Source organism: Columba livia, chromosome 3, assembly GCF_036013475.1.
Source record: "Columba livia isolate bColLiv1 breed racing homer chromosome 3, bColLiv1.pat.W.v2, whole genome shotgun sequence".
NCBI lineage: Eukaryota > Metazoa > Chordata > Aves > Columbiformes > Columbidae > Columba > Columba livia.
This window is the reverse complement of record NC_088604.1, coordinates 16,650,215-16,674,702: the sequence shown is the minus strand read 5'-3', so window position 1 is coordinate 16,674,702 and position 24,488 is coordinate 16,650,215. Positions and strand designations below refer to the sequence as shown.

General features: G+C 39.0%; 1 protein-coding gene across 5 annotated transcripts in view; it reads left to right on the top strand.

Annotated features, from left to right (window-relative positions):
- TAF1B (TATA-box binding protein associated factor, RNA polymerase I subunit B) overlaps positions 1-23,261 on the top strand; it is a 49,512-nt gene extending 26,251 nt beyond the window's left edge. For 3 of the 5 annotated variants that reach the window (XM_065055945.1, XM_065055948.1, XM_065055947.1), the window contains exons 9-15: positions 10,196-10,343; positions 12,157-12,334; positions 12,646-12,692; positions 15,552-15,642; positions 15,960-16,030; positions 18,320-18,545; positions 22,605-23,261. In XM_065055945.1, coding sequence (XP_064912017.1) covers positions 10,196-10,343; positions 12,157-12,334; positions 12,646-12,692; positions 15,552-15,642; positions 15,960-16,030; positions 18,320-18,545; positions 22,605-22,797 — 954 coding nt within the window. In that variant the 3' untranslated portion in view covers positions 22,798-23,261. Of the gene's footprint in view, positions 1-3,050; positions 3,335-10,195; positions 10,344-12,156; positions 12,335-12,645; positions 12,693-15,551; positions 15,643-15,959; positions 16,031-18,319; positions 18,546-22,604 lie in introns of those variants that run through there. The other 2 variants (XM_065055946.1, XM_065055949.1) reach the window with 2 other exon arrangements.
- The last annotated feature ends 1,227 nt before the right edge of the window (positions 23,262-24,488 follow it).

The following is a 24,488-nucleotide window of genomic DNA, read 5'->3' as shown; positions in this document are numbered from 1 at the left end:
TCATAGTTCAAGCCTCCAAATTAGGTGAACTAAATACCATCCTTTAAAGTTTCGGATTTAGAGATCTGGGGATGTTTCTTATTCAACTTCAGAAATGTTGAAGTATGATTGGATGGAAGAAGTATGCAAAATCATTGCATGAAAGGGCTATCTCTAGCCTATGGCAAAAAATCCTAAGCAATGAAAGCTACAGGTTTCTTAAGCAAAAACTTTGCTTTTTGATAAAAGATTTTGCATGCTTGTATTTTTCTAGTGATCCTTTGGTTTGTTTTGATGGAGGAACTAAAGGAATCTCTTGTTTAAAAACTCACAGTGTAAAATTTCTTACTGTTGAGTAGTAGTGATGATCTCAACATCAGGAGGAAGAAGGAGCACTTGCGAGAAGTCTGGCCTAGGAATGCGGCAAGAGGAGAAACATGAAAAGCCATGTAAGAGTAAATAAATTCTAGGTCATGGGGGAGCCGTCCTGAAATGGCAGAGATATGGCAGCTTGAGGGTTTTTGCACTTCACCTCTAATATTTCTGAACAGCCTTCATTTCTGTGCAATTTTTCTTGGCCCTAAAAGTAAGCACAGGTCTTGGATTTGTGAGTAGGTGAGGCTAACACTAACTTCTCTTTTCATGTCTTTGAATAGCGATTAAGGTTTTAAAGTTAAGCATATGGAATTTAGGAATTACTGGAATGAATTTGCTTTTAGCCGAGACTTATGCCTAAGCGCACTAGGGCGTAGTCATTAATCATTTCATCTCGTATTGTTTCTAAATCAAGATAGCGTCTCAGTTTAACATGCAGAGGGTAATGAGCTGCTCCATATATCTTTTCCTTTTCTTCATTTAACGTGGGAGTCAAAGGCTGCGTTAGCGCACAGCGTGCGAAGCCAGCGCAGTTGCAGCATATTTGGTTCTCCCTCTTCTTTTGTCGCTGGTCGTTCCCCCCAGTCACAGGACGGTGGCGGCAGCTCCGGCGCTGGGCTCTGGGGGTGGCGATTGTGCTGCTCCGTCGTAAGGTGCAAAACTGGGACAAAGAGACCTGCCCGAGGCAATGGGGTGGGTTTGTGGCACCAGCGTGAGGAAACCTGAACATTTCCTGAGTCCTGTGAAGTTATCCCTGTATTTTCTCTTTTTTTTTTTTCCACACTGGCTTTTCAAAAGGATTTCATATCACTTAATAATCTGTTGCTGGCTAATACCCACGTCTTCAGGTCATCATGCAGCTCACGGGAAGCTGCTGCCATTGGATTGCCTCCCGCTCCAGGTTTTGGGGTATTTCATGTTTATATTTTAGTTTGGGTCTCATTCAAACAGAGTAACTCTGACTAAATCTCTTAATAAACTCCTGAATGTAGGTCAAAATATTTGCTCTGTTTTCTCCCAGAGTGTTCAGACTGGAATGACAATGGCTTTCTGCTTCCCTGGAAAGTGTATCCACCAGACTGGCTTGTAGACAAATTCCTCTGTTTGCTGAGGTCATTTTCTATTAATAAAAACATTCAAGGTCTGATGTGCAAGAGCCTCTTTTCCTGACTAAAATTTGAATGAGCTTAATTGCCATATGATTTTTTTTTTTTTGGTGGTAACTATTTAAAGAATTCAAATTAAGCTCGAAGCCAGTCATTCTTGTTTATTTTAAAATAATCTTCTAAGAGGTATAAAATTCTAGCCATACAAATTCTGCTAATCAGTTATGCTGTTTTTAGTTTCTAAAACAAGCAGCGATTCCTGCGTTGGTCTGTTGGTGTTGTGAGATACCTTGTAATCATAGTTTTGTTAGAGGTAGGTGTCTTTCTGTCTGTGGGATTTATTTTCTGTCTAACTCTGTATTTTTTGTGCATTCTAACAGGTGCATGCAGTACTTGTTCAGGATAGACAGCAGTGCAGAATGAAAAGAATCAAGGGCGAGGCTTTTATTTGAAAGGGAAAAAAAAAAGCCGAGGAGGAAGTTCACTGCTGAAAGGGTTATTGTAATCAAGTTTATCATGGGAGCTTGCTGTTGTGTAACAGAAACTCTAGCTTGTCCATACCTGTCTTTAAGCATTACTTAATGAAGAAAGAAAACAAACCTACCAAAATATTTATGAAATTCAATAAAATTTGTTCCCAAACTCTTATATTTCAACACATTTTGACAGTTCAGCTCCTTATTGGATTACAATCTCGATTTGTAGAAAGACTACGTTTTTTTAGAAAAGCGATGTTTGTCAGAGCTTGTGAGCGCGAACAGGCCAACGCTTAAGCACATCTCTATTGGTTTAATAATATTGAAAGTCATTTATTCAAAAACCACTTTAACCAGGAATCATGTAATGAAAAAGATGTCTTCTGAAAGTAGCCTATTAAAAGGTCTGCTCTACATCCAGGGAAAATCTAGTCTCTTTTGCTGCTAGGGAAGGAGTATCTCTGTACTTGATGTTCAGTTAACTTTTTGTCTTGTGTGGGAGTTGCTGGCTCATCCACGTGCTGTCTTATATTCTTTAGTAAAAACTACTTGTGTCACTTTAGTGCAGTGTAATATCCTAGCACACATAGATATTTTTTTCTGTCAAAAATGCATAAACATTGTTTATTTAGTCATCTTCTAAAATCTATTTTTCTGTACAAAGATCCTTCTCTGTTCTTCTGCAGCAATGAGCAGTAGTAATTTGGGATTTTAAGATGTAGTAGCTGTTTCAGCTGGAGCAGTTATCAAAGAAGAGGGCAAGAGAGAGGCTGCCAGTGTGACTTCTATGATTTTCAAATCTTATCTTGACTTTTTTTTTTGGTCTTTTTCCTCTGCCCATTTGTTGCCAGTCAGATGATTTGGGTGACCTGTTTGCCTGTCTTCAAGGTGGACAAATTGATTTGGTTTTCCTGTCTTAACCTTTCGGTTATCCTTTCTGCTTGATGGCAGGCTTGTAGCGCAGCAACTTTGTGTGCTTGGTCTCTTTATGTCTTGTCTACTGGAAGAAGTCTCATGAGCTGTGTATTTCTTAGCAGTTATCTAAATGGAGTTTTGTAGCAGTTTCACCTGTCTTTGTTCTTCTTGTCATTTGGTTCCCTTTTAATAATTCCAGGCACACCCTCTCGCTGTTACATCAGCATCTGTATGTGATTCATGGATATCAGGGGTTGAAGACACGTATCCGCTCCCTTAGTCCACAGAAGAGTGACTGCTCCGAGTCAGACTCGAGGCTCGCTGGGTCGGGGCTCCTGTTGCTGATGGTGACCTGGGGAAGCACGTCAGCGCAGGGCACAGAGGTTCTCCCCGGTCCCTCACACTGGGGATGACGTCACCAGCAGTTCACAAGTCTGGGACACTTCTGTCCAGCCCTGGTAACTGGTTTGGGTTGGAAGGGACCTTTGAAGAGTCCCTTTAAACATAGCGTGTCTTTTCTGTATACCCCATGCTCCGACAAGGCATTCATGAAGGCATGCACAAAATCTAACTGTGCAACAGAGCTGACTACATTAGGTTTTTTTCCAGCTAGGTTAGATAGCAAAAACATTTTAGTGAGCTTAGCTCACTTCTTAAAGTTTGTATTCAAAATAATACACAATGCTAAAGCACGTTTGATTTTTGTGTGATGGCTGTTCCATTAGTTTGCTGCTGTTCCAGATGGGACAGTGATGGTCCTTTGAGAGATAGACAGAGGGGAAAAACAAATGTGGTTTAAAAAATATACATCAACAAGATTTGTTGGTGTCTATATGGGAGGTAGCCAGGTTGGTAGTACTGTGAGAATACACAAAAAACATGGAGAAAAAAAATAATCTTTAGTAATCTAGGAGTTTTGGCTTGCCAGCCACATTAAGAATCTAGTATATAACAATTGGTTCACAAGGTCATTTCATTCAATTTTAAATACTAATTTGGGTGTAAATTTCACAGCTGATAGAGTTATTGTCTGTACTGTCAATTCTTTTATGTAACCTGCGTGCACTGTGGCTGGCGTCGTCCCACATCAGCCTTACGCTGCAGATGACCAGATATATCTGAACCAGTCCAGCAGCAGAAGCAAAGTCAGGTGAACCAGGCTCCACAGAGCACTCGGCTGCTGTGCTCATTGTTGGTGCCTGATTTTCCCTTACCTAAATTTAGAGCTAGCTTTGGTTCCTGGGAATGTGTGTTTCAGTGCAGGCTGCATTCAAAAATGTTCACACACCCTAGGGCATCCATTTGGTTTATTACTCCTGCAGAAAATATAATTTGTTTTATGGACGTGCCTTGCTTTATGCAAGGATTGAACCAAAATGCTGGATTGTGGTGCAAAACGCTTTCTCCAACTCTCATAACTTGATATTTTCCAAACCTTCAAGTTAAATTAGCTTTCTTAGTCCATTTCCTGAAAAGTTCAGTACACTCTTTTTCAAACTTGGTCTAGTTTGCATTTGTCATCTTAAAAATGATGAAGCCTTGCTGTTTTTTCCATAGTTGCAAGTATATCTAAACTCTTAAGTGTCAAAGATTCCCAGAGACTTACGAAAAGCCGATGACAAATTAAGTCGGACCTTCCTAGATTCCAGTATGAAATGATCATTAAAAGAATCACTGGGGAAAGATGTCCACTGCTGAACATGAGCTGCAGGTGAGGGTAGAGCCTTAGGGAATGTGCAGGTGTGGGAAGAAAGGGTTCCTGGGATTAAATTCACAGGTGGGAGAATGACGAGGAAAGGAACTGCGCTGTGGAAAAAACACTGAACAGGAGAGGAGAATGGAGGAGAAAAAGTATAAAAGGGAGAATATAAAACAACTCTATAATTCTTTTTAAAAAGGATAGAACTTTATCACAATAAAACTGAAATGTGAAAACATGAGTAATGCCTGCTGGGATATTGTTCTGATACAGGAGAAGGAAATGGCCTGTACAGTCATCTCAGAAGAGAGTCAGTCAGACCACATTTAAAAGAAGCAGCTATGGAGTCTGCAAATTAATCTAGAAAGCCAGCCAATGCGCACTGTTTTCTGCTTGTTGATCAGCAACATTCTGATATTGTCCAAACAAGTAGGAGAGGCTGCAATCTTAGCTTACCCGAAACAATTACCTGTTACTGCGATCTGATTATCATGCTAATAGTTTGGCTCATCTGCTTCTGAAAACCACCTTCTTCTTTTCTAATAGAGGTGAAAAATTCCATGTAACTTTGAAAGATAAAGGCAAAATCATTTAATAGTCAAATGAATATTTATTGTCATGAAAACGTTGTTGTAGACATTTATTTCACCACCTCGACAGCGTGTGTTTTGTTCTCCTGTGCTCAGCTGAAGTCAGCAGGGGGGAAAGAAAATGAAGTATTCTCAAGTAGTACTGATCTTCTGGAGAAGACCTGAAGCCACCTTATTTGTCACATGTGGGAATAAGATACAAAGACCTTAAAGACAAAGCTGTTAAGAAGAGTTCTCGGTAACCTCTGTACCCAATCTAGACAAGTTGTAGACTCTGTCAGTGTTGTTGATCAGACTTGAAGAAATCCCAGCTTGCGACACACCTGAAAAGGCTGGCGGGTGGCATAACTTTAGAGGGATTTTCTGACAGTCTTCCTGAAATTATTAAGTGCCCCCAAGGGTTTGTAACTGAGCTTTATATGCAGAGTGTTTCCCAGGTTCTCCAAACAGGGTGAGAGCTCAGTAACTCCACATGCTGATGGATGGGGGAGTTGTCCTCATATTTAGCACAGAAACACAACTTTAAATTTGTGTTAACGCAAAATTCTTTAATTTGTGATTGGATAAGCGACAGTTTTACTTGGAGAGTGTGTGGCATGTGATCTAACGCTGTCCCCTCTTGTCCTTGGGGTATAATCAGAGGGTGCTGGAGGCCGAGGTTTGTCACCCAAAGGAGGCCCCAGCTCTGGGTTGTGCTCCCTTAGTAGATTTGCTGCTTGACTTTCAGTGCAACTTGTTTTATCAGGTTCTTATTTTCTGACAGAGGTACATAGCTAGGTAGAACATGATAACTTTTATTAATTTTGAAGCTTTTTGTTTGCTGTATCTTGTTTGTTTTTTTTTTTTTTTTAATATTGTCCTAACATTTGCTATGTTTGTTGTGTGGAATTTGGTTGTTCTTTCTAACTCTCCCAGTACAATATGGAATTTTGCAGAAGAGATTTGCTGTATGAGCTCACAGCTCTTTCAGAATTAAACAGATTATGAAAAGAGTATGTAGCAATGGGTGAAAATCATCAGCGCTTGATTACTGAAACACTCTACAGTCTCTGCAGCCCTGAACCTCTCAGCCCTTTGCTGTGATGTGTTCTACGGAGATGGGATCTTGTGTTGGATCCAGCTTACTCTTGCAGTTTACAGTTCAAGAGATTACTGTGTGCTGCTGGAAGTGGTTTTTGGTTCAGCTTGCGTCGTCATGACTCAGCGCTGTGTTGTAGAAACATGAGGACTGCAGTGGGTGTTCTGAGCTCAGGGGGTTAAGCCCTGGAGAGTAGCAATTGCTTTGCTTGGTCTTTACGGTGGATTAGTATGTCCGTCCTAGGTCTGCACCTCCAATTATGTTTAAATCTCTTTATGAACACATATCAACTAAGAACAGTTTTTGTCTGTTAACAATCTTTTAAAATAGGCCAAGTGAGAGCTCTCAGTGTTAATTTTTATTTGTACATTTTACACCGCTTGTGTTCGCTCTTCCAAAAAGAAAAAATAATCGTCAGTTGTCATTGCAAAGCAAAGAGCGTTCTCTAGCCATTTTAAAAACTAACTGAATTGCCTTCTCTAGATTGCAAACAAAAGCTTTGAAACAAGAGTTGTTGTTTGGCATGAGGAGGAGGGCATGATTCAGTAGGACATGGGACAGGAAAGCTGTCTCCTTACCCTGGTATGGTGAGAGGAGCTCGGGTACAAGGTGGTGCAGGCTCTGCCTTGAGTAGTCCAGCTAAGCGCTATGTTGCTTAAAGTACCTCTGTGTTAAATTAGACTGTTCAGATAACTTCACTGGTGACAGTTTCATGTTTGAGAATGGGAATGCTTCAGATTACTGAATTCCCAGTGTCTTAATTTATTTTCATCTGTGATATATTATTAAGAAGCTACTAATTCAACTGCTTTTCATTAAAACATATTTCCTTTATATCTAATTAGGAATAGTATTTTTGTAATAGTTTTATTTGAATTATCTGGGACTTTAATTTTTCTCCAACTACGCTCAAGAGTACTTACGGATGATGCAGTTTTTGTTCCAAGATTGTTTTGGTATTCAATTGAGCTCTGCTTTTAAAGAGGAGTTGTAAGTACCGTGAGCCTGGTCTTCTGTAGGAGTCTCGTAATGCCTGTTTTTCTTGTTTCTCAAGATAGTCCTGTAGCAGTCTAAGCCAATTTTTAACACTGTTTAGAACATATACTGAACATGATACAACTTCCTAACTGTTAAAAAAAGTTGCATGTGTAATAGTAAGTGACAGTAGAATTACTCATTTGCTTAAGCACATGTTCACACTGTTAAGCAGGTCTGAACTTCAGTCTGAGGGAAGACCATCTGAAAAAAAGAAAAGGAAATGTTGGCAATCATTCAAAACAATAACATTTGAGCATTGGCTACATAGCTTACATTAAAATAGGTGAAACCAAATGATTGAATAAAAACACATTATTTCAGTCTTATTGTTGTTGTAAACATGATTTCTCTGTTTTTAATCTGGTCTATTAAAAAGGCAGAAACCTGAATTTACTCTTGTTGAGTAGGGTTTTGAACTGGTTCACAAAGTATAAACCCCTGCTTAATTCCTATTAAAGGAAAGTACCAAATGCACAAATTGACTTGATAAATATGAATATATGATAAAGTGTTCTGCTGAAATAGAACCGACACAAGCAGATAAAGCATTGCTTTTTGTACACTTGAAATGGTAAAGTAGCCTGAACAACTGAAAATTATTGCTTTAAGAGGTAAATTCAAGTAATCATTTAAAATATAATTAATTAAGAATGTTTAATAAAGCAGTTCACGTATTAAGAAATTAGGGTCAAGTCTCACAGTCCATGCTTACGCAAACTTCACCAGGTCCTGCTGAGTTCATTTTGAGTAAGCATGACAAAATCTGTCTGTAAGTTATGTTCTTCTCCAGCAGGAAACCGTCAGTAGAAATTGGGTGAACTTTCTTCATGACATCAATATTGCAAAGAGAATTGCAGATTTATTTTAATGAATAACTATGCCAATATGGAATTATATGTGTATATATATATTTAATGAAATGATAGTAAAGATTCTGTGGAAAGGTTCTAGAGAATGTGGGCCTGCTGCTGAATGGGAATGGGGACATAGTCACAAAGACCAAGGAGAAGGCTAAGGTGATGAATGCTTTATTTTTTTTGCCTCAGTCTCTGCTGATGAGAGTGGCCTTGAGCAATCTCAGGTCCTTGAACCTGTGAGAAAGTCCAGGGGAAGGCAGACTTATCCTTGGTGGAGAAGGAGCACGTTAGGGAATATTTGAACAAACTGGAGGTATGAAGGTTCTTGGGCCATGATGGGATGCTGCCACAAGTGCTGAGGGAGCTGGCTGGTGTCACAGCAAGGACACTGTCCATTTTTGAAATTTAGTGGTGACTGAGGGAGTTTTTTGGGGACTGGAAGAAAGCAAACATCACCCCTGTCTTCAAGAAGAAGGATCTGGAGATATAAAGGCCTTACAGCCTCATATCGATCATATTCATAGTAATATGGAAGACGATGGAGCAAATTAATGTGGAAATGATTTCCAAACATAGAAGGTCAGGACTGCGACTAGGACTGCTCAGCATGGATTTATGAAGGGGAAATCATCTGACTGACTTGGTAACCTATGATGAGTAGAAGTCTTGGTGGATGTTCTTTGTTAGAAGGGATTTTGCCACTGTCTTCCACAACATCCTCATTGACAAAGTGATGAAGTTAAGAACTAGCTCAGTGGACTGCTGCAGGGTGGACTGAACACTCAGCAAGTTTGCAGACAATATGAAACTGGGAGGAGCTGTTGGCAGACCAGGTGGACACGCTGCCATACAGAAGGACCTCGACAGGCTGTAGAAATGGGCCAGCAAGAACCTCATGAAGTTCAAGAAAGGGAAATGTTAAGTTCTGTACCTGCAGAGCAAAAACCACAGGCACAAGTACATGCTGGAGGCCAACTGGCTGGAAAGCAGCTTTTCGGTGAAGGTCCCAAGTGTCTTGGTGGACAAGATGCTGTGAAGATGAATGTGAGCCAGCAATGTGCCCTTGTGGCGAAGAAGACAGACATCATCTGGTGCAGCATTAAGCAGAGCATTGCCAGCAGATCAAGACAGGTGATCGTTATTTTCTACGCAGCACTGCTGAGATAGATGTGGAGTTCTGGGTCAGGTTCTGGGCTTCCTAGTACAAGGATATGAACATACTGGAGTGAGTCCAGTAAAGGGCCATGAAGATGATTAAGAGAGTGGAGCATCTTACAAACGAGGAGAGGCTGAGAGAGTTGGGACTGTTCAGCCTGGAGATAGAAGATTTCAGGGGGTATGATAGGAGAGTGAAAGAGAGAAGAACCAGATCCTCCTTAGTGGTATCCAGTGACAGGTTGAGGAGAAATGGACACAAATTGAAATACAAGAAATTCCATTTAAGCATGAGGGGAAAAAACAAACAAGTAAAACCCAAACCCAACAAACAAAACAAACAACAAACTTTTTTTCTTTTGTACAGCAAGGGTGGTGAAACACTGAAGCTGATTTCCCACAGAGCTTGTGGAGCTGCCATCTATGGAGATACTAAAAATCCAACTGGACATGGTCCTGGGCAACCTGCTCTGGCTGGCCTGAGCAGGGGCTTGGACCCAAGGGTCTCAAGCGGTCCCTGCCAACCTCTGCCCTCCTGCCATTCATTCCCTGATCTCTGAGCTCTTCAGAGAGTTCACCCTCAGTTGCACCTCTATTTTTTTTTTCCAACACTTTCAATTTTGGAGCATCTGTAGACATACTGATCACTTCACAAAAAAAAAAAGTAATAGGTTGGTTGCAGGTCTGAAGCACCTTGCTATATTTGTTCTTTATTTCATAAGCTTTAAAACTAGCACATTTCTCTCTATGGTACTGCAGGCTGGCTCCATTCTTGCATGTGCGTTTCATCATAGAGGGTACTAAAAGAGTCTGTATAAATAATTCTGTATTAAATAATACAGAATTTAAAAGAGAGAACTAATTTTAAATCAGTAACAAATATGGGAATAGAGCAAATATATAACACCCTCTAACTCTGTCTTTCAGTCGTGGCCCGTATATGAAGAAGTATACGACAAAATGCTTGAGCTTGCAGCATTTTTAGACCTGCCTCGTTTTCCAGATATAACAGATAGCTGCTTTCTTCATCCAGACATGCTGTGCATGAAGTACTTGATGGAAGCTAATTTACCTGGTAAATATTTTCCCAAGCTCAAACTGATAAAATATTTCTTTGGTTTATTAAACTCTAGCAAAAAGACTTGAATTACTGCTTCAAAATTGCCTACTCTTTTCCTTCTAATTTATACCTATTTAAGCTTGAACTGAAAGATAATTTCTATAGAAAGCACCTTCATCAAACATTTCCAGTATGTATTATAGGTCCAGATATGCAGGGGCACTCTGTTGCTGGCTCTCTATGGCTATGGAGTGGATGCTTCACTTCAAATCTTTCAGTATCCGTGTGAACTAAGAGGCACTAGTTGAAGTCACGTGATTCGTTGTCTTTAACTAAATGATTCATGAAGTTGGGACGTAGTTCCTTAGCACTGGAATTGTCTCATATATAATATTGACTATATAGTCTGTAATGTTACATTTTAGCATTCATTTGAGCATTAACGAGCAATGCTGTGTGACAAATGAGCTGCTGTCTCATTTGATTTCCAATTTAGTTTTGAAATAATATATCGCATAAATATTGAATATTTTTGTTTGTCCTTCATTTAAGTCTTGAGTGTTGAATTGCCAAAGAAAGACCAGTAAGTCCTAGTATGTGAACTGTTTGTTGGGCTGCCATACTACCTATTAAATACCACTGTCACTGGAGATGAGTTATGCAGACAAATAGCCTGGAAATTAATATTTTATTTTTTTTCTCCAAAGCATTCCGACAATTTATAGTTTGGGGAGTTTTATTGTCTTATTTTGCATTAAGTTACAATGAAAAAAGCTACTTGGCCTTTCTGTTTACTCACAGTTGAATGAAGAGAAGATAACCAACAGATTCAGGGCTAAAGTTCCAGAGCAAAAATTCAGATTTTGTAGATTTACACTCACGCTGTGATCCTGTAGAGGATCACATTATTTTTCAGATTTTAGAGTATCAGTTGAATCAAAGAAAAAGCTAGAAATCTGGCATTTTCACATTTATTAAAGAAAAATAAAAAGCTAAGTACTCTTTGAAAATTACTGTAAAAGACTAATATATTATCCTTAACTTTTCCTTACAACTAGGCTATTCATCATGTTGAAACATTTTTTGTACAAATTGGAAAAGGACTATTGTTGTTAACAATTCCTAAAAAAAGCATTCAATTAGCAGTGTTTCTTAGGACACTAAATACTAATGAAAAGGCCATTTTAATTATCTGAAAGAAAAGAAAATATACTGAAAGTATTTATAAGAAAATCTGGTTTCTAGATTTTGTTCAGCTTTTACTGTTCTGTACGAAAGGATTAAGTAGTTCCTACTGAACTCTCTGTAAGCAGCAAGCGAGTATAAAGGTACAGCTGGATTAAGGTTGTACTTAGTCATACGTTGCTAACCTTTGTGGAATCCAACGGTGATGTAATCAGCTCCTGTACTTCTTGCTGAACTGGAAAGGTGAGAAATTTGGGGGATTTGTATCTACGAAAAATAAGCACAGAGTAGTAAGAGACTATACAGATACCGCAGTGCTGCTCTTGGAGCTGTAGTAGGATCTTTTTGTAGGATCTTTTTGGCGTAACCCGCACTAGCGGGTGCGATTAGACTTCACAGGATAATGCCAGGTTTTTCCATGTGAATATATAATAAGTAGCACCTGTTTTCCATGTAAGAACAGTGAAGGTTGCCTAGTATTTTTTAAAATACCCAATACTTTTCAGCCTGAAAAAAATTGCTGTCTAATGGTCCTAAAAGACGTAAGCATAGTTTTCCTCAAATGACCAACGTATTTGCACTGTAAAAGTACTTCTAGCTTGTCTCAGCATACTCATTTTATATTTCTATTTGCATTAATCAGATGAATTGCATAATTGGACTTGTCGAGTGGTGAAAAAGATCTGTATTGGAGAAGCGGATTTCCTGACTCTTGTGCCTGGAAATAAGTCAACAAGAAAAGTGAAATATGATGTTCTTGCTGCTGCACTTATTATAGTTGTGCTCAAATTATTGTTTTTATTAGATGATCACTATGAATGGTAAGTGTACAGGCAAATCTGTAGCAAAGCCCAGATTTCAAATGGTGCAAATGATTGTCTTGGATCATTCTTTCTTTAGTAATATTAAATTTATAGTATTTGAATTTTGATTAAGTTCAGTAGCATAAAACATACACCTGAAAGCATTTTAGATCTAAAATTTACTTATTTTTAAAAATCGACAGTTTTAATCAGAACCTTGGAATAAATTAAGGTGTAATTTTTGTTGCTTGTGTTTGAACTGCATGAGAACAGTGCAGTATTTGGATCTACAAAATAGCCTTAATTTTACTCTTTTTTTCTTTTTTTAGGTTACTTTCAGACTTTGCTGAAGAAAGAAATAAAAATAACAAAGAAGGTACATAAATATTCTGGTAGAAGCAGCTTTATGGTTTTGTAAATGCAGTAACTTTGTAATCAGGCTTAGAAAGACTTGTTTCATTGATCATCAAAATCTGGTGTTGACATTTATTCTTTTAGGGCAAATCTTTATTCAGAGAAAACAGATCTTGTTCACATAAATTTGTCCCAGTTTGCCTGCATAATTGTTATTGTAGTGGATAGGGGAATTTGGTACACGTTTTGCTAGGTACCTTTCTGCTTTTCCTTGTGTATGTTCACCTCTTATTTTACATTTTTATGCACAGTAGGTGAGGTTGAATGGATGTGCAGTAAAGAGGGAACACACTTTTATTGTAAATAGCAGATACTTATTAGGGGCATCAGACCACATTTATGATAAAATCCAAACTTGTTTAGTCTTGTTAAATAAAATGCCTTAGTGTGTAACATATTTCAGATGTAATCTGCTTACTTAGTCCAAATAATCCTGAGAGAGTGTGAAAAAGCTAGCAGCAATTAAGATGGAGGAGATAACGGTGTGAACATGGTTCTTTGAGGGCAGAAAGACCAAATAAAAGATTATAAATCTTCAGGAAGATGTTCCGTGGCCTGATCCAGATCACAGTTGGAGATAAGATCAAAGATGTATTACAGTGGTTTATCTTCTAAGCCTTCTGTCCAGTTTTGGGTTCATTTTGACCCTTCTATTACTTTCTGAAAATTTAAGTCAATAGTAAACTTGGCGTTAGCCATGTGTGAGCACAGTTACCACTGGATCTGGAGATGGTCATCGCTGTTAACTAAAATTCTCATTTTCAAGTGGATACACAAACTTAGTTTGGATCTTATGTCTTTCATTTTAATTTCCATGGAAAACTTGAAGCATGTAATAGTGACAAGAGCAGAAGTTGTGCAGCTGCTCACAGGCTGAGGCTCAAAGCCATTGATCTCTTAATGGGGTTTCTCCCTTATTAACAAGTCTCATTGCCCTTGAGAAGTAACAGCTCCTTCTTTGCCCATTTTTTTACTTTAAAATCAGCTGGTGCAAAATGATGTCTATGCTGTGCTGTGTTGTCCTGACCATGCTGGGGTGACAGCAGCTGCGCAGTGGAGCTGATGTGAGAATCTCTGTTGGAGCGCTGACGAGTGCCAGAGCTCTAAACTGCCTCCGGCGTTTTCCCAAAGTCAGTGTGCTGAAATGAATAATGGTTAACACTGAGTTTTCGAGATCCAGTTTATGTTGGCTCCATTTAAAATTTAACTATCCTTTCTCTAGTCTTTTTTTTTTTTTTTTTTTTAATTTAAAAAAAATAGTATTTCAGCTCCTACAGTTTTTCAAGACGGACTGGAAGCCGTACAGTTGGTTGCAGTTACCTAGTATGTCTGTGTGTGCTGTTCATAGAACATACAGGCAAACACAGTACTGTTTATGTTCAAATAAAATGCGATTGAGATGTATTTATGTATGTGTGTATCACAGAGCTGTGCATTTTCCAGTCAGCTCAGCCATATGAACATCAGACGAACAGGTACACGGTTGTTATAGTGTAGCATCGTGTCTCTGACAATGGTTTTGCTTGTGACAGAGGCTTAATAATTCATAGGATGTTTAATACAAATTTCTGCCCTTCTCCCCATGCCCTTCAACTACCGTCCCAGCAGTTTGGGAGTACTTACATAAAGCCCTCGGGGTTTAAGGAGTTCATAAAACAACTTGTACCCACACCTTTGAATTTTAAGAACTACTGAAGGATCTTTGTTCCCTTCATTTGTCTGTTGCATTTGGAGTCCATCCACATTTGTGTCAGGATGACTTGAACAGCAAAATGCAGATAATACAAAAAGTATGTAAGCTCGACTATAAGAACATGGAGTGATCTGTGGGGTTGTCATGTTCAGGGACAGGAGTTGGCCTTGATGATCCTTGTGGGCCCCTTCCAGCTCAGCAGATTCTATGATTGTAACAGTATAATCACCTTCAGAACAGTTTAAACAGCTGGCTGGCAAAGCGGAGCATGATGCAAGCACCGCGTGCAGTGCAGTGGGGGTGATGGGGAAATGCAAAGCCTGGTTAATTCACAATGCAGATAATCCACCCACGGGTAATAGGAGTTGATTATATTTTAAATATATAATATATAAATCTATACTGTAGTTCTGTTTGGAATTGTTATACTTACTGATCCTGGTTGTTCTGCTTCAGTCCTGTGCCCATTGGGAGTGTTGATGGTAGATGGGCTGCTAGAATGCCACATGCCTTAATGGTTTTGCATGTGCTGGTAAATATTTGTTCACATATCAATGAATGAAGTGCCTGTGCTCAAAAACATGGGAGGCTGATGCAAAGTGAATACAATTGTCTAGTTCATCCTGCCCTGTGATGTTTCATGGATGGTAGGATAGACAGCAGGGAGCTGATGAAACTGTTTGAAATCTTAATCTGAGCTTGTTTAGATCTTATTTGTTTAAACCTAAGCTTGATGTATAGTTTCACTAATCCCTTGAAGTCAACTTTCAAACAGCTGAAGGCCACTTCACATTATGGAGATCTAGTTCACTCGGTAGAGAGAGAGGGTAGTTTCTTGCCTTAACTTTCAGCAAGGAGAGAAAATGTATTGTGCTAAACCTATGAAATCTATTCTCAGCTAAGGAGCTGCCCTGCACTTCTTATGACATGCTGTTCTTTCACTGCATTTCTGCATTCCTCTTTCTTACAGAATGGTTAGATCAAGTATGTCTTCTTAAAGCATGTAGAATTCAGGATAGGCTTGCATACAGGTGGAAGACACAGGGTCTAACTGCATGGAGACCACCTTCTGTATGTTACATGTTTCTTCGATTTCTTCCTAACCTAAAATGTGAATGTTTTATTCAGGTCATCCATATTTTGAGTTCAAAAAGTGGTACAAGGTTATAAAATGTTCATTGGATGCAGAGCAAAAGAAATTGGATGAAGAAAGAGCCAAGTAAGAGGTTTTTAAGTACTTTTCTTTTTCAAGGTATATGGTTTTACGTGAAATCCTGACCCTACAGAAATTAAAAAGGTTAGGAATCATTTCCATCCAGCAAGCTAGCATGAACAGTTTAAATCCCTATCTTAATTTTCTATTTACATCATAATGTTTATCTAGCATATTAATTAAATGATCATTTTCTGTGACAAGGAACTTGTACAACTGAAAACTGATTACCGTACTAGCAGTATTTGTAAGAAATTACTATTCTTTTACTTGTTTGCTCCAACTTTCTTTTTTCTAACAATTCTTATGTCTCTTACTGGTAGGTATCAGTGGAGATGTGAAAAACCACTGTTTTATTCAGCCGACAAGAAATCTAAAGTTCTTAAGAGAAGACGTGAGTAAACTTTGCCTGTTCTCAGCAATGCAGAAGTCTGCACCAACTTTTCCCATCATAGAGAATCTGCAGCTCTGACTGTGATAACATTTACATCTTAAAATACTTTCTCTTCTCTCTTTCATCTGTGGTTACAATTAATGTAGTACTATTTTACAACCCATGGCTGGAATTCTTCAGACATTTTCCTCATGCTTAACTGAAACTTCCTTTGCCAGTCTTCCTAATGACCTGCTGAACCTTGTCTCAGGTTGAGTACTCTGTCGTCATCCTCACTGGTTTGTCAGCTGCCTTTCCATAGCCACGATCTTTGTGAATTGTTGTTGCTTTTCCATAGCTTTCCTGTCCCCTTTCTCCTTTCCTTCCTCGTGTCCTTTGTTGCGGATATCCCAGGATGTCCTCTGGTAGACCTTGCATGTCCCTCTTCTCTCCCACTCCCTCCTGCAGTCTTCTGTAGAAAGTGAGGAAGGCTTGTCTGAACTTGAATAGCCAGCTGTACGTGCTCAGAATGCAGGTACACCTACTTTATTTTAGCAGCTCCAGAAGTACTTACGAGAAATTACTGGGTTTTATATTGACATAAAAGCAAACAAACAAAACAACAAAAACCCCACTTGTCTGTGGAAATACAGAAAGCCAGAATTTTATTCAAACAAATTAGATTTGAAGTTCTTCATTCTACATTTAGTAGTATCTAGTAAGCAGCAGAGATATTTGGAGATGTTCAGAGTGGCATGTGGTATTTTTCCCTTTATATACTCTTTTACTTTCTGGAACTGACTGGTTCAGGGACTTCTAGACAGGTTGTATAGTCCTGTTTGGTTTGAATAACTCATGTTGGATTTCTCTTTCAACAATCCCATTGAGGTTTTTTGACAGAGTTGTCAGGCATTGGAACAGGCTGCCCAGGGAAGTGGTGGAGTCAACATCCCTGGAGGGGTTTAAAAGGCTTTTAGACAAGGTTCATAGGGACATGGTTTAGTGCTAGAGTCAGGTTATGGTTGGACTCGATGATCCTGAGGGTCTCTTCCAACTGGAACAATTCTATAATTCTGTGATTCTATGATACTATGAATGTTCTTACTCTTCAAAATTTGGTAGGGGTGATCCTACGGTCAAGTCAAGTTCCGTGGAAAAACACATTTATGTTTATTTATTTCAAGCTGATCATTTGCTCAGATGCCCTTTAGTTCCTGCATTTATAAGCCAAAGTGAATAATGATTTATTGTTCACCATTTCTGAGGCACTGCAGATTCCTCTCCTGGCTCTGCTTCTCTTTGAGCGAGAAGGGGACCCCTTAGATTACGGAGCCTTACCTCTGGCTGTTGCAAGCAGGATGTCACATGGTGCCATTGCAACTGGGCAAGATTCATCTTAATACAAATTTAAAACAGTAGAGACCAGAGTGCTCTAGAACACTTAGGTGCCACATACAGGTTTTCAGAAACCCTTCTCAGCCTTTGCTTTTGGTGTTAGATTTTAGTGTTCTCTTGAAAGAGAAGTTTCCCAGTCCTTGGATTACTTTGGGATGTCTTTTCTGCTTTTTTTTTTTTTTTTTTTCCCAGTTTATGAATGAGTTTATTTGGTTACAGGTCATAAAAAGAAGTTGAAGCTCCAACAACGGTGGTTTTTAACCTATTTTTTATTCTAAGGAAAGAAGGCTTAGGCAGTCATATTGTGTGTGCTGATCTATGGTCAGACCTTCTGTCCCCCCTCAGCCGTAGTAACTTATGAAAGTTTGTTGTTTTTTCACTAGCAGTGGGGGTTTGTTGTTTGATTTTATTTTGTTTTGTTTTGTTTTTCCCCAGTTTAAATTTGCACTGTGAATAGTTTAACCTTAAATCCATATGTGTATGAAACCAGGGTTCCTTAATTCTGGTACACAGGTAACTGCTCAAAAAATCTTTGCCAGTCCTAGTGATAGCATACAACCAGGTAAATATAGCGACAGGCATCCTGGCCTATGTTTTCTATGAGAATAAAAATACCAGCAGTATCAAGTGGATTTTACATGCTTTACTTGGGAAACACTTACGTCTGAAAGATGTCACATTTTGAATTATCTTTCAAAATGTTTCACTAAAGCATGTGACAGAGTTAAATGTTACATCGAATGGGGGAGAGAACATACAGACCTTCAAGTTTCCTCAGTATTCCTTGCAGAGGTTTAAAGAAAAAAAGGAAAAAAAAAAAGGCAAAACCACCCTATTCTCTTCCTGTATTATTCACCTCTCAATAGTATTGTAATACTTAATACTTTTGCCTTGTCTTTGTATCTCTTTGTACAGAAATGGTTGTGAACTTACAAAATCAGTTTGGCAAGCTGTCTGGTTCAGTGCGACCTGCTGAAAAGCCAAATCCTTCAAGTTTTCAGTTAAGTTGGTCTGAAGAAAACACAGACGGGAGCTGTTTTCACGGGCACAGCCTGAAGGGAATTTTGCAAGAAAAACGTGGTGTACTTGCAGCCATGAACCCTGACTATTGGCTGTGTACAGTTCAACTATGTCGCGAGAGGTAGGTGTTCAGATCTTTGTTAAATACATTTTGGAAAGTTCTCCTGAAAGCAAAGTGCCATCTATAGATTTCTACAAATAACAGCTATGGGGGGTGTGCACAGCTTTGTATTCACAGATAGTTAAAATTCATAGAAAGGGGCGTGTGCAGAATGGTTAGTCTTGGATTGGGAGTAGACAAACTGTAATAGAAGAGTGATCAAAGTGAGCTTTTGAGAAGAGACGAGATGAGACAAAATCAACAACTAGAGTCACATGGTAAGAGTAGCAGCATGATACAAATACTCACTTCACTTCCTTCTTTATAGTGTTTTGGAAAAAAGTTGCACGACATCTCTCCTGGGAATGGGAAAACGATTCCATTCCTCTCTCCCCTGACCCTCCAAAAAGCATAGGAAACTAATTTTTAACTCACTGTCCTTTTGTGGTGGCCTTAATCAAAATTAAAATTAGCAGTCGGAGTTAAAATAAGCAGGCAATTAATGCCTCTAGAATGTGTTTAAAAAATAGTGAGTGAAAAGGACTCTATCACTATTTCGTCAAAGTATATCAGCAATCAAGTTGTATTTTTTGCAAGCAGAAAAGTAAAAATCAATTTCTTTTATTGGAAAAGTCAAAGAAGAAATATGGAAAAAGAAAATATTTTGTGCTATTAAAGAAGTTTAGTGTTTGTCTTTACTAGAGAACTGCTCCCAAATCCTGATTTCATAAGTGAAAGGGATTTTTTTTCAATTAAGAGTATATCAAAACAGTCATGCTATTCGTTAGTAAAATTATTTTCTTTAAAGGACCTAAGTAGCAAGGAGAGTGATAGCGCAGCTAATCCAGCCATATACAGAGTTACAGAGATATTTCAGTATCTGCCTGGTTCGTGTCGAACTTCTCACTCTTTAATATCTTCCCCTTTCGTGCTAAATTCTGCGAAAATTGGTGAATTTGCTATTTGGTGGGTGCTGGCAGAGAAGCACTGCCAGACACACAGAGCAAAACTCCTGCTGAGGGATTGTAGGAATTCAGCAATATCAAAAATAGAATTTCTCATAAACTCCCCAGGTAGTTTAGGGCTTCCAGATCACGTGCCAGATTTCAGTTCTGCCACTGGTTGTGTCATTAAATCCTCATCCAGAAGATTGACATACCAGTGGGTACCAGTGGAAAATATGAACTTTGCAGATGGATTGGATTCTCCTGAATTTCTCATGTGTGCGGGTAGTGTGTGTGGTTTGTTTGGAAAGGAGGTCAAGGTACATTACTGTGAAATGAGATTTCATTAGCACATTGAATAACATCTTAAATCTTTATCAGGTATGTACTTCTAAACGGTGTGCTTGAGAGAGCAACAACCCCTACACAAACTTAGAGATGCATTCCTGATTTTTAAACATTAAATATTCCCCTTGAAAATAACTGGCTTTTACATGTATGCAGTCTATTCTGTCTTTCAGTGGATTTATTTGCTTATCTTTATTTTCCTTTTCACATTACCTTTCACATATCCACCGTGACAGAAATGGGTTGGAATAAGGTAAACACAGTGTTCTATTACAAGAGCTTTGGTTGTGTGGACTCATTCTTTTGTATGAATAAGAAGTTTTTTTTGAAGGGAGGAGAGGTAATAATCCTTTTACCACAAGTTTGCGTAAATCTTATGTACACACTGAATGAGTGGATATTTCGGTGTATGTTTGTGTGAATAATCTCTCATGCAAAGTCTGTTTTTAAGCCTACATTTTCATATGTAATATATTAAAATGTTAATGGCAAACTGTCATGGCTTTCATGAAACAAGATTTGAATTTAAATTCTTACTGGTTAAATTTCCCATTGTATCATTTGCAATGCAAGTAATTAATTATACATCTGACACTTACTTAACTTTGGAAAACATTGTCTGCTCCCTCAGATATGAGGTTTTATCCTATGCAAGTGTTTGGTTTTACTTCTGTTACACATACAAACTTAAAATCTTTCTCTAAAAATCAGTGTGGTCTAACTGGGACTGCTGAAGTGCTTTAATCCCAGGACTAAGGTATGATTTCAGATCAGCAAAGCTGAGATGGGTCAAATGGTTGGTAAAATGCTTTTAAGTTTTCTTTTAATTTAAACGTGTCCATTTTAAACTGGATTCTAAATTGATGTGGTATAAAAATCTTTAGGTGGTACGTGATGAGGTGTGTGAAAAATGTTGAGAAAAATGTATTTCCCTTATCACATCTAAATTGAAAATCGTTTGGCGTTTTTTTAGCTCTTCAGAGATGCTCCTAGGGTAAATGGCACAAAACCAGCATAAAATGGGGCAAAAATGTGTGCATGATTAAGTACTCTTCTGAAAAGCGTAACTCCAGTTGATCAAATAGGTGCTCTACAGCGAGGATGTAATTACGTGTTTGCCTTGGAATAAACAATATCACTCCCTTGCCTCCCCCCAGTGAAAACTGAGATTTGACACTTAATTTGCCGTAAGAACTGCAATTGCTGAATGTCAGGGTTAGGACTAGGATGTAGCAAAATGTCTTAATTCATATTAGCCCCAAAATGCAGATTTGATTCAACCAACAAGATTTCTCAGTGAAGATCAGATTTAGCAAATGTGTTGGGTTGTGGGGTCAGCTAATTTGCTCTGACACTGCCGAGATGTCTGATTTAATTTAGTTTTTGTAAGAAGTCGCTGGCGGTTTTGGAGGAATGTGAGGTAGGTCAGGGGATGGGACCTACAGTGAGAGAGACCCAGTTTCAGATTTCCAGTCTGCCAGACTTGGGGAGCCTTTAGACAAAGACTCCGCTCCCCAAAGTGCAGCTTGTGTGGCACCCCAGGACGGGTCCGTCTGTTCCTGCAGTTTGAGGTAAAATGTAAATGTTTGTTGGGCTAGAGGGAGCGAGCAAATGACTCTATACTCTAGTAATTAGCACACTTGCCCATAAATTGGGACAGACAGGTTCCAGTCCTTGTTCTGGTGAATATTTAAGGCTGCTGCTCTGAATCAGACAGAGGGGAAATTTTAAACTCTGCTTCCCCACATCCCAAGGCAATACCTAGTGAGCTAGAAGGTGCGTAGAGCTTATATGGTGAATGGCACCTAAATCCCTGCAAGTGTAAAAGGTTTTGTTTTGTTTGTTTTTTTTTTTTTAAATTGAAACAGCTGGATTTTATAGTATTTTAAACTTACCACTTTTAATAAAAACAAATTTGGGGCTAACCCAGAAAGGGGAGTTTTCCAACCTGAATTGTGGAACTTACTGTTTACAGAGCTATCTCTGCAGTCCATCCTCTGTGTCATCTTTTGTTCAGTCTGACACTGGGTACCAGCTAGTCCAGTCTGCTATTTTCATTAGGTACTTCATCAATAAAATTGCCCCATCATTGTCCTTAATATTTTCACCATGAAAGCTACAAGATAATTAAGCAGAAGTCTGCTGTAGCACTGATTACTTTCTGTCAACCCGGCCAACGTTTGCCCCAGTGCTTTCTATGTTACTCCGTTGGCTTGAACTTCACTTTTCCCTCTTGCTTCTAGGTAGATATTTTCTATTTAGCGCACAAAGACAATGGAGAAGAAACAGATGGGTTGCAATCACATGGCGTAGTGTCAGGAGGAGGACAGGGGAGTTGAGGGAGAGTGGAAGAGAATGGAGAAAAGAGCCCGAGGTGTCTGCACTGGGCAGCCTTGGCAATTCTAAAGATGAGTTAACGCAGCCGTTGTCACTCTCTGCTACATTTGCTAAAAGCTGCCAGAATGGACACTGGATCAATTTAGTCCTGCGAAGCAAAGAACATTTTCATTGCCTGGTTGAGTATGATCCTGATCTGCACTGGAACAAGCTCTACAGCCTTCTCCTTCTTGCCGTGTCTGCACCACCTCTGAGCGTGTCTCGGTCCAGTCCTCTGCTTCGGGGTTTTGCAGGAATGGATCCTTTCACAGAATCGACCAGAATTGTGATTTATGCTGCTGATAAAATGTTGGCATTTTCCTCTAATTACAGCCAAATGTATAAATGCTGGCTGAATACTAACTAAATACACTTATAATTCAGGCCTTTTTTTCTACCTGTTTCTTTTCAGGGCATGTGGTCATCTGGCTCATTACAGAGAAGTGGAATTTCCCCAGAGTTACCATTTTGTACTAAGGTTATTCTCTTTTCTTCTGAGGATACAGCCCTCTTCAATCCATGATGATGTGTGTCTGATAGAACACAAGCTTTTTAATAAAAAACTCTGTAAAAAGCCAAAATACAACACAGTCATAAGGAAGTAAAAAGGTCTAAAACTATTACTATTAATTGTGTGTAAATTAGTTGGTTGGATACCAAACCATGGTATTACATCTAAAATTCTACTGATCCTTTTGCCTGCATGCGTATTTTTTGTTAAGATAGTTATGCTGAGATCTACTACTGCACTTTACTTGTGTCATTTTATCTATAATTTAAGTCACTGTTTTCCAGCTGGGAAAGTTACCAAGGAAACTGTTTATCACAATTCATTTCCTCACTGTGCATCAGAGCCAACAGGAAGCTATGAAATTACCGCTTTTTGGCATAATTGTACATACTTTGAGCGTGCTGGACAGCACGTTAGCATCTAATTACACTGTGAGATTTTGCAATTAAAGTATCTATTTTTTTTACTTACTGTTGTATGACAGCAAATATATTTCTAGAAAGTCATGTTTATTTTATTTGAAAAAATTGTGATAATAAATAAAAGGAGCAGTCAGTCGATGTTTTTCTAGTCATTGTTTCTAAACAGGCTGTTGTGGAGTCTCTTGTTATGCCTGAGCCTTCTCATTCACATTAACACCTTTCATGTCCATGTTCCACTCCAGGCTTCACAGATTGTGCAGCTACTTTTGTACCTGGAACTGTGGATCCTAATTCTTGTGCAACAGTAACTGCCAGGTCCTCCTGTCATTCTTCTTTTGCAAGGTTACTGTTGTTTGAATTTCTTCTGATCATTTTATAATCCAGCATCTTCAGCAGCTTGTGCCTCAGCCATCCCACGAGTTTCTCATGCTCAGTCTTATTTATAAACTGTGTTTTTAAACTGTCCCAGACAACGTGTAAATGAGGTTGGGTGCTGCCACTACATTAAAGACACCATAACATATACATATGTTGAACAGAGATGTTGAGTAGATACCCAGATGAATATTGCTGCTTTCAGTTGAATGAAATAAAGTTCAGCACCTCTGGCTGTCAGTATGGAGTACAGAAGTTGACAAATCTGTTTGATCAAAGCCGAAATCAACAGCTGTTTCTAAGCGTTATTATAGACAAGAAAAATGGTGTCTGTGGACTTTCAAAAGAGTAAGAGCTTCCTTCCTGAGCAAGGACTCCAGTGAGGTGTTATCTGGGAAGGTAATCAATTGGGCGAGTAGCCTCTTAGTATGATGGAAGGCTTTACAATTGGTTGCAGTTCAATCCGTGAATCTGTTGTCTAAAAATTGAGGACAGGCGAATGATAGCAGGGGAGATGTGCTGCCTGTCAGTAGCACAGTGATAAAGCAGAACAGACAGGAATGTTAAAGGTTAAGTTGTAATAGTTGCTTCGAAATACCAGCAACCCAGGAGGCTGCGCTGGCTCAGTAGAGGCAGGAGATAGTTGAGCATGGTGTCCTGGGTTAAGGCGACAGAAAAGACACCGTTTGGGTGAAAGTTTTTACTTTTTCAGATATTTTAAGGAGTTACTGTAGACCAGGGATTTAGAGCAATGACCCTGCGATTGTGACATGCGGATGAGAAGGCACAGCTTCAGCCATCCTGAGCTGGACTGAGCGTGATGGGGAAGAGGAAGGAGCAGACTGAGCTGTTACTTGTTCTATGTCTTAGACATCTTTGAAGTGGGTACAGTTTGGTATGTCTCAATCTGTTGCCACATTGTGCTGGATACCTCAGACTCCTAACAGGATGTGTCTTGAACTGACGCTTACGTTAATGGAATATACCA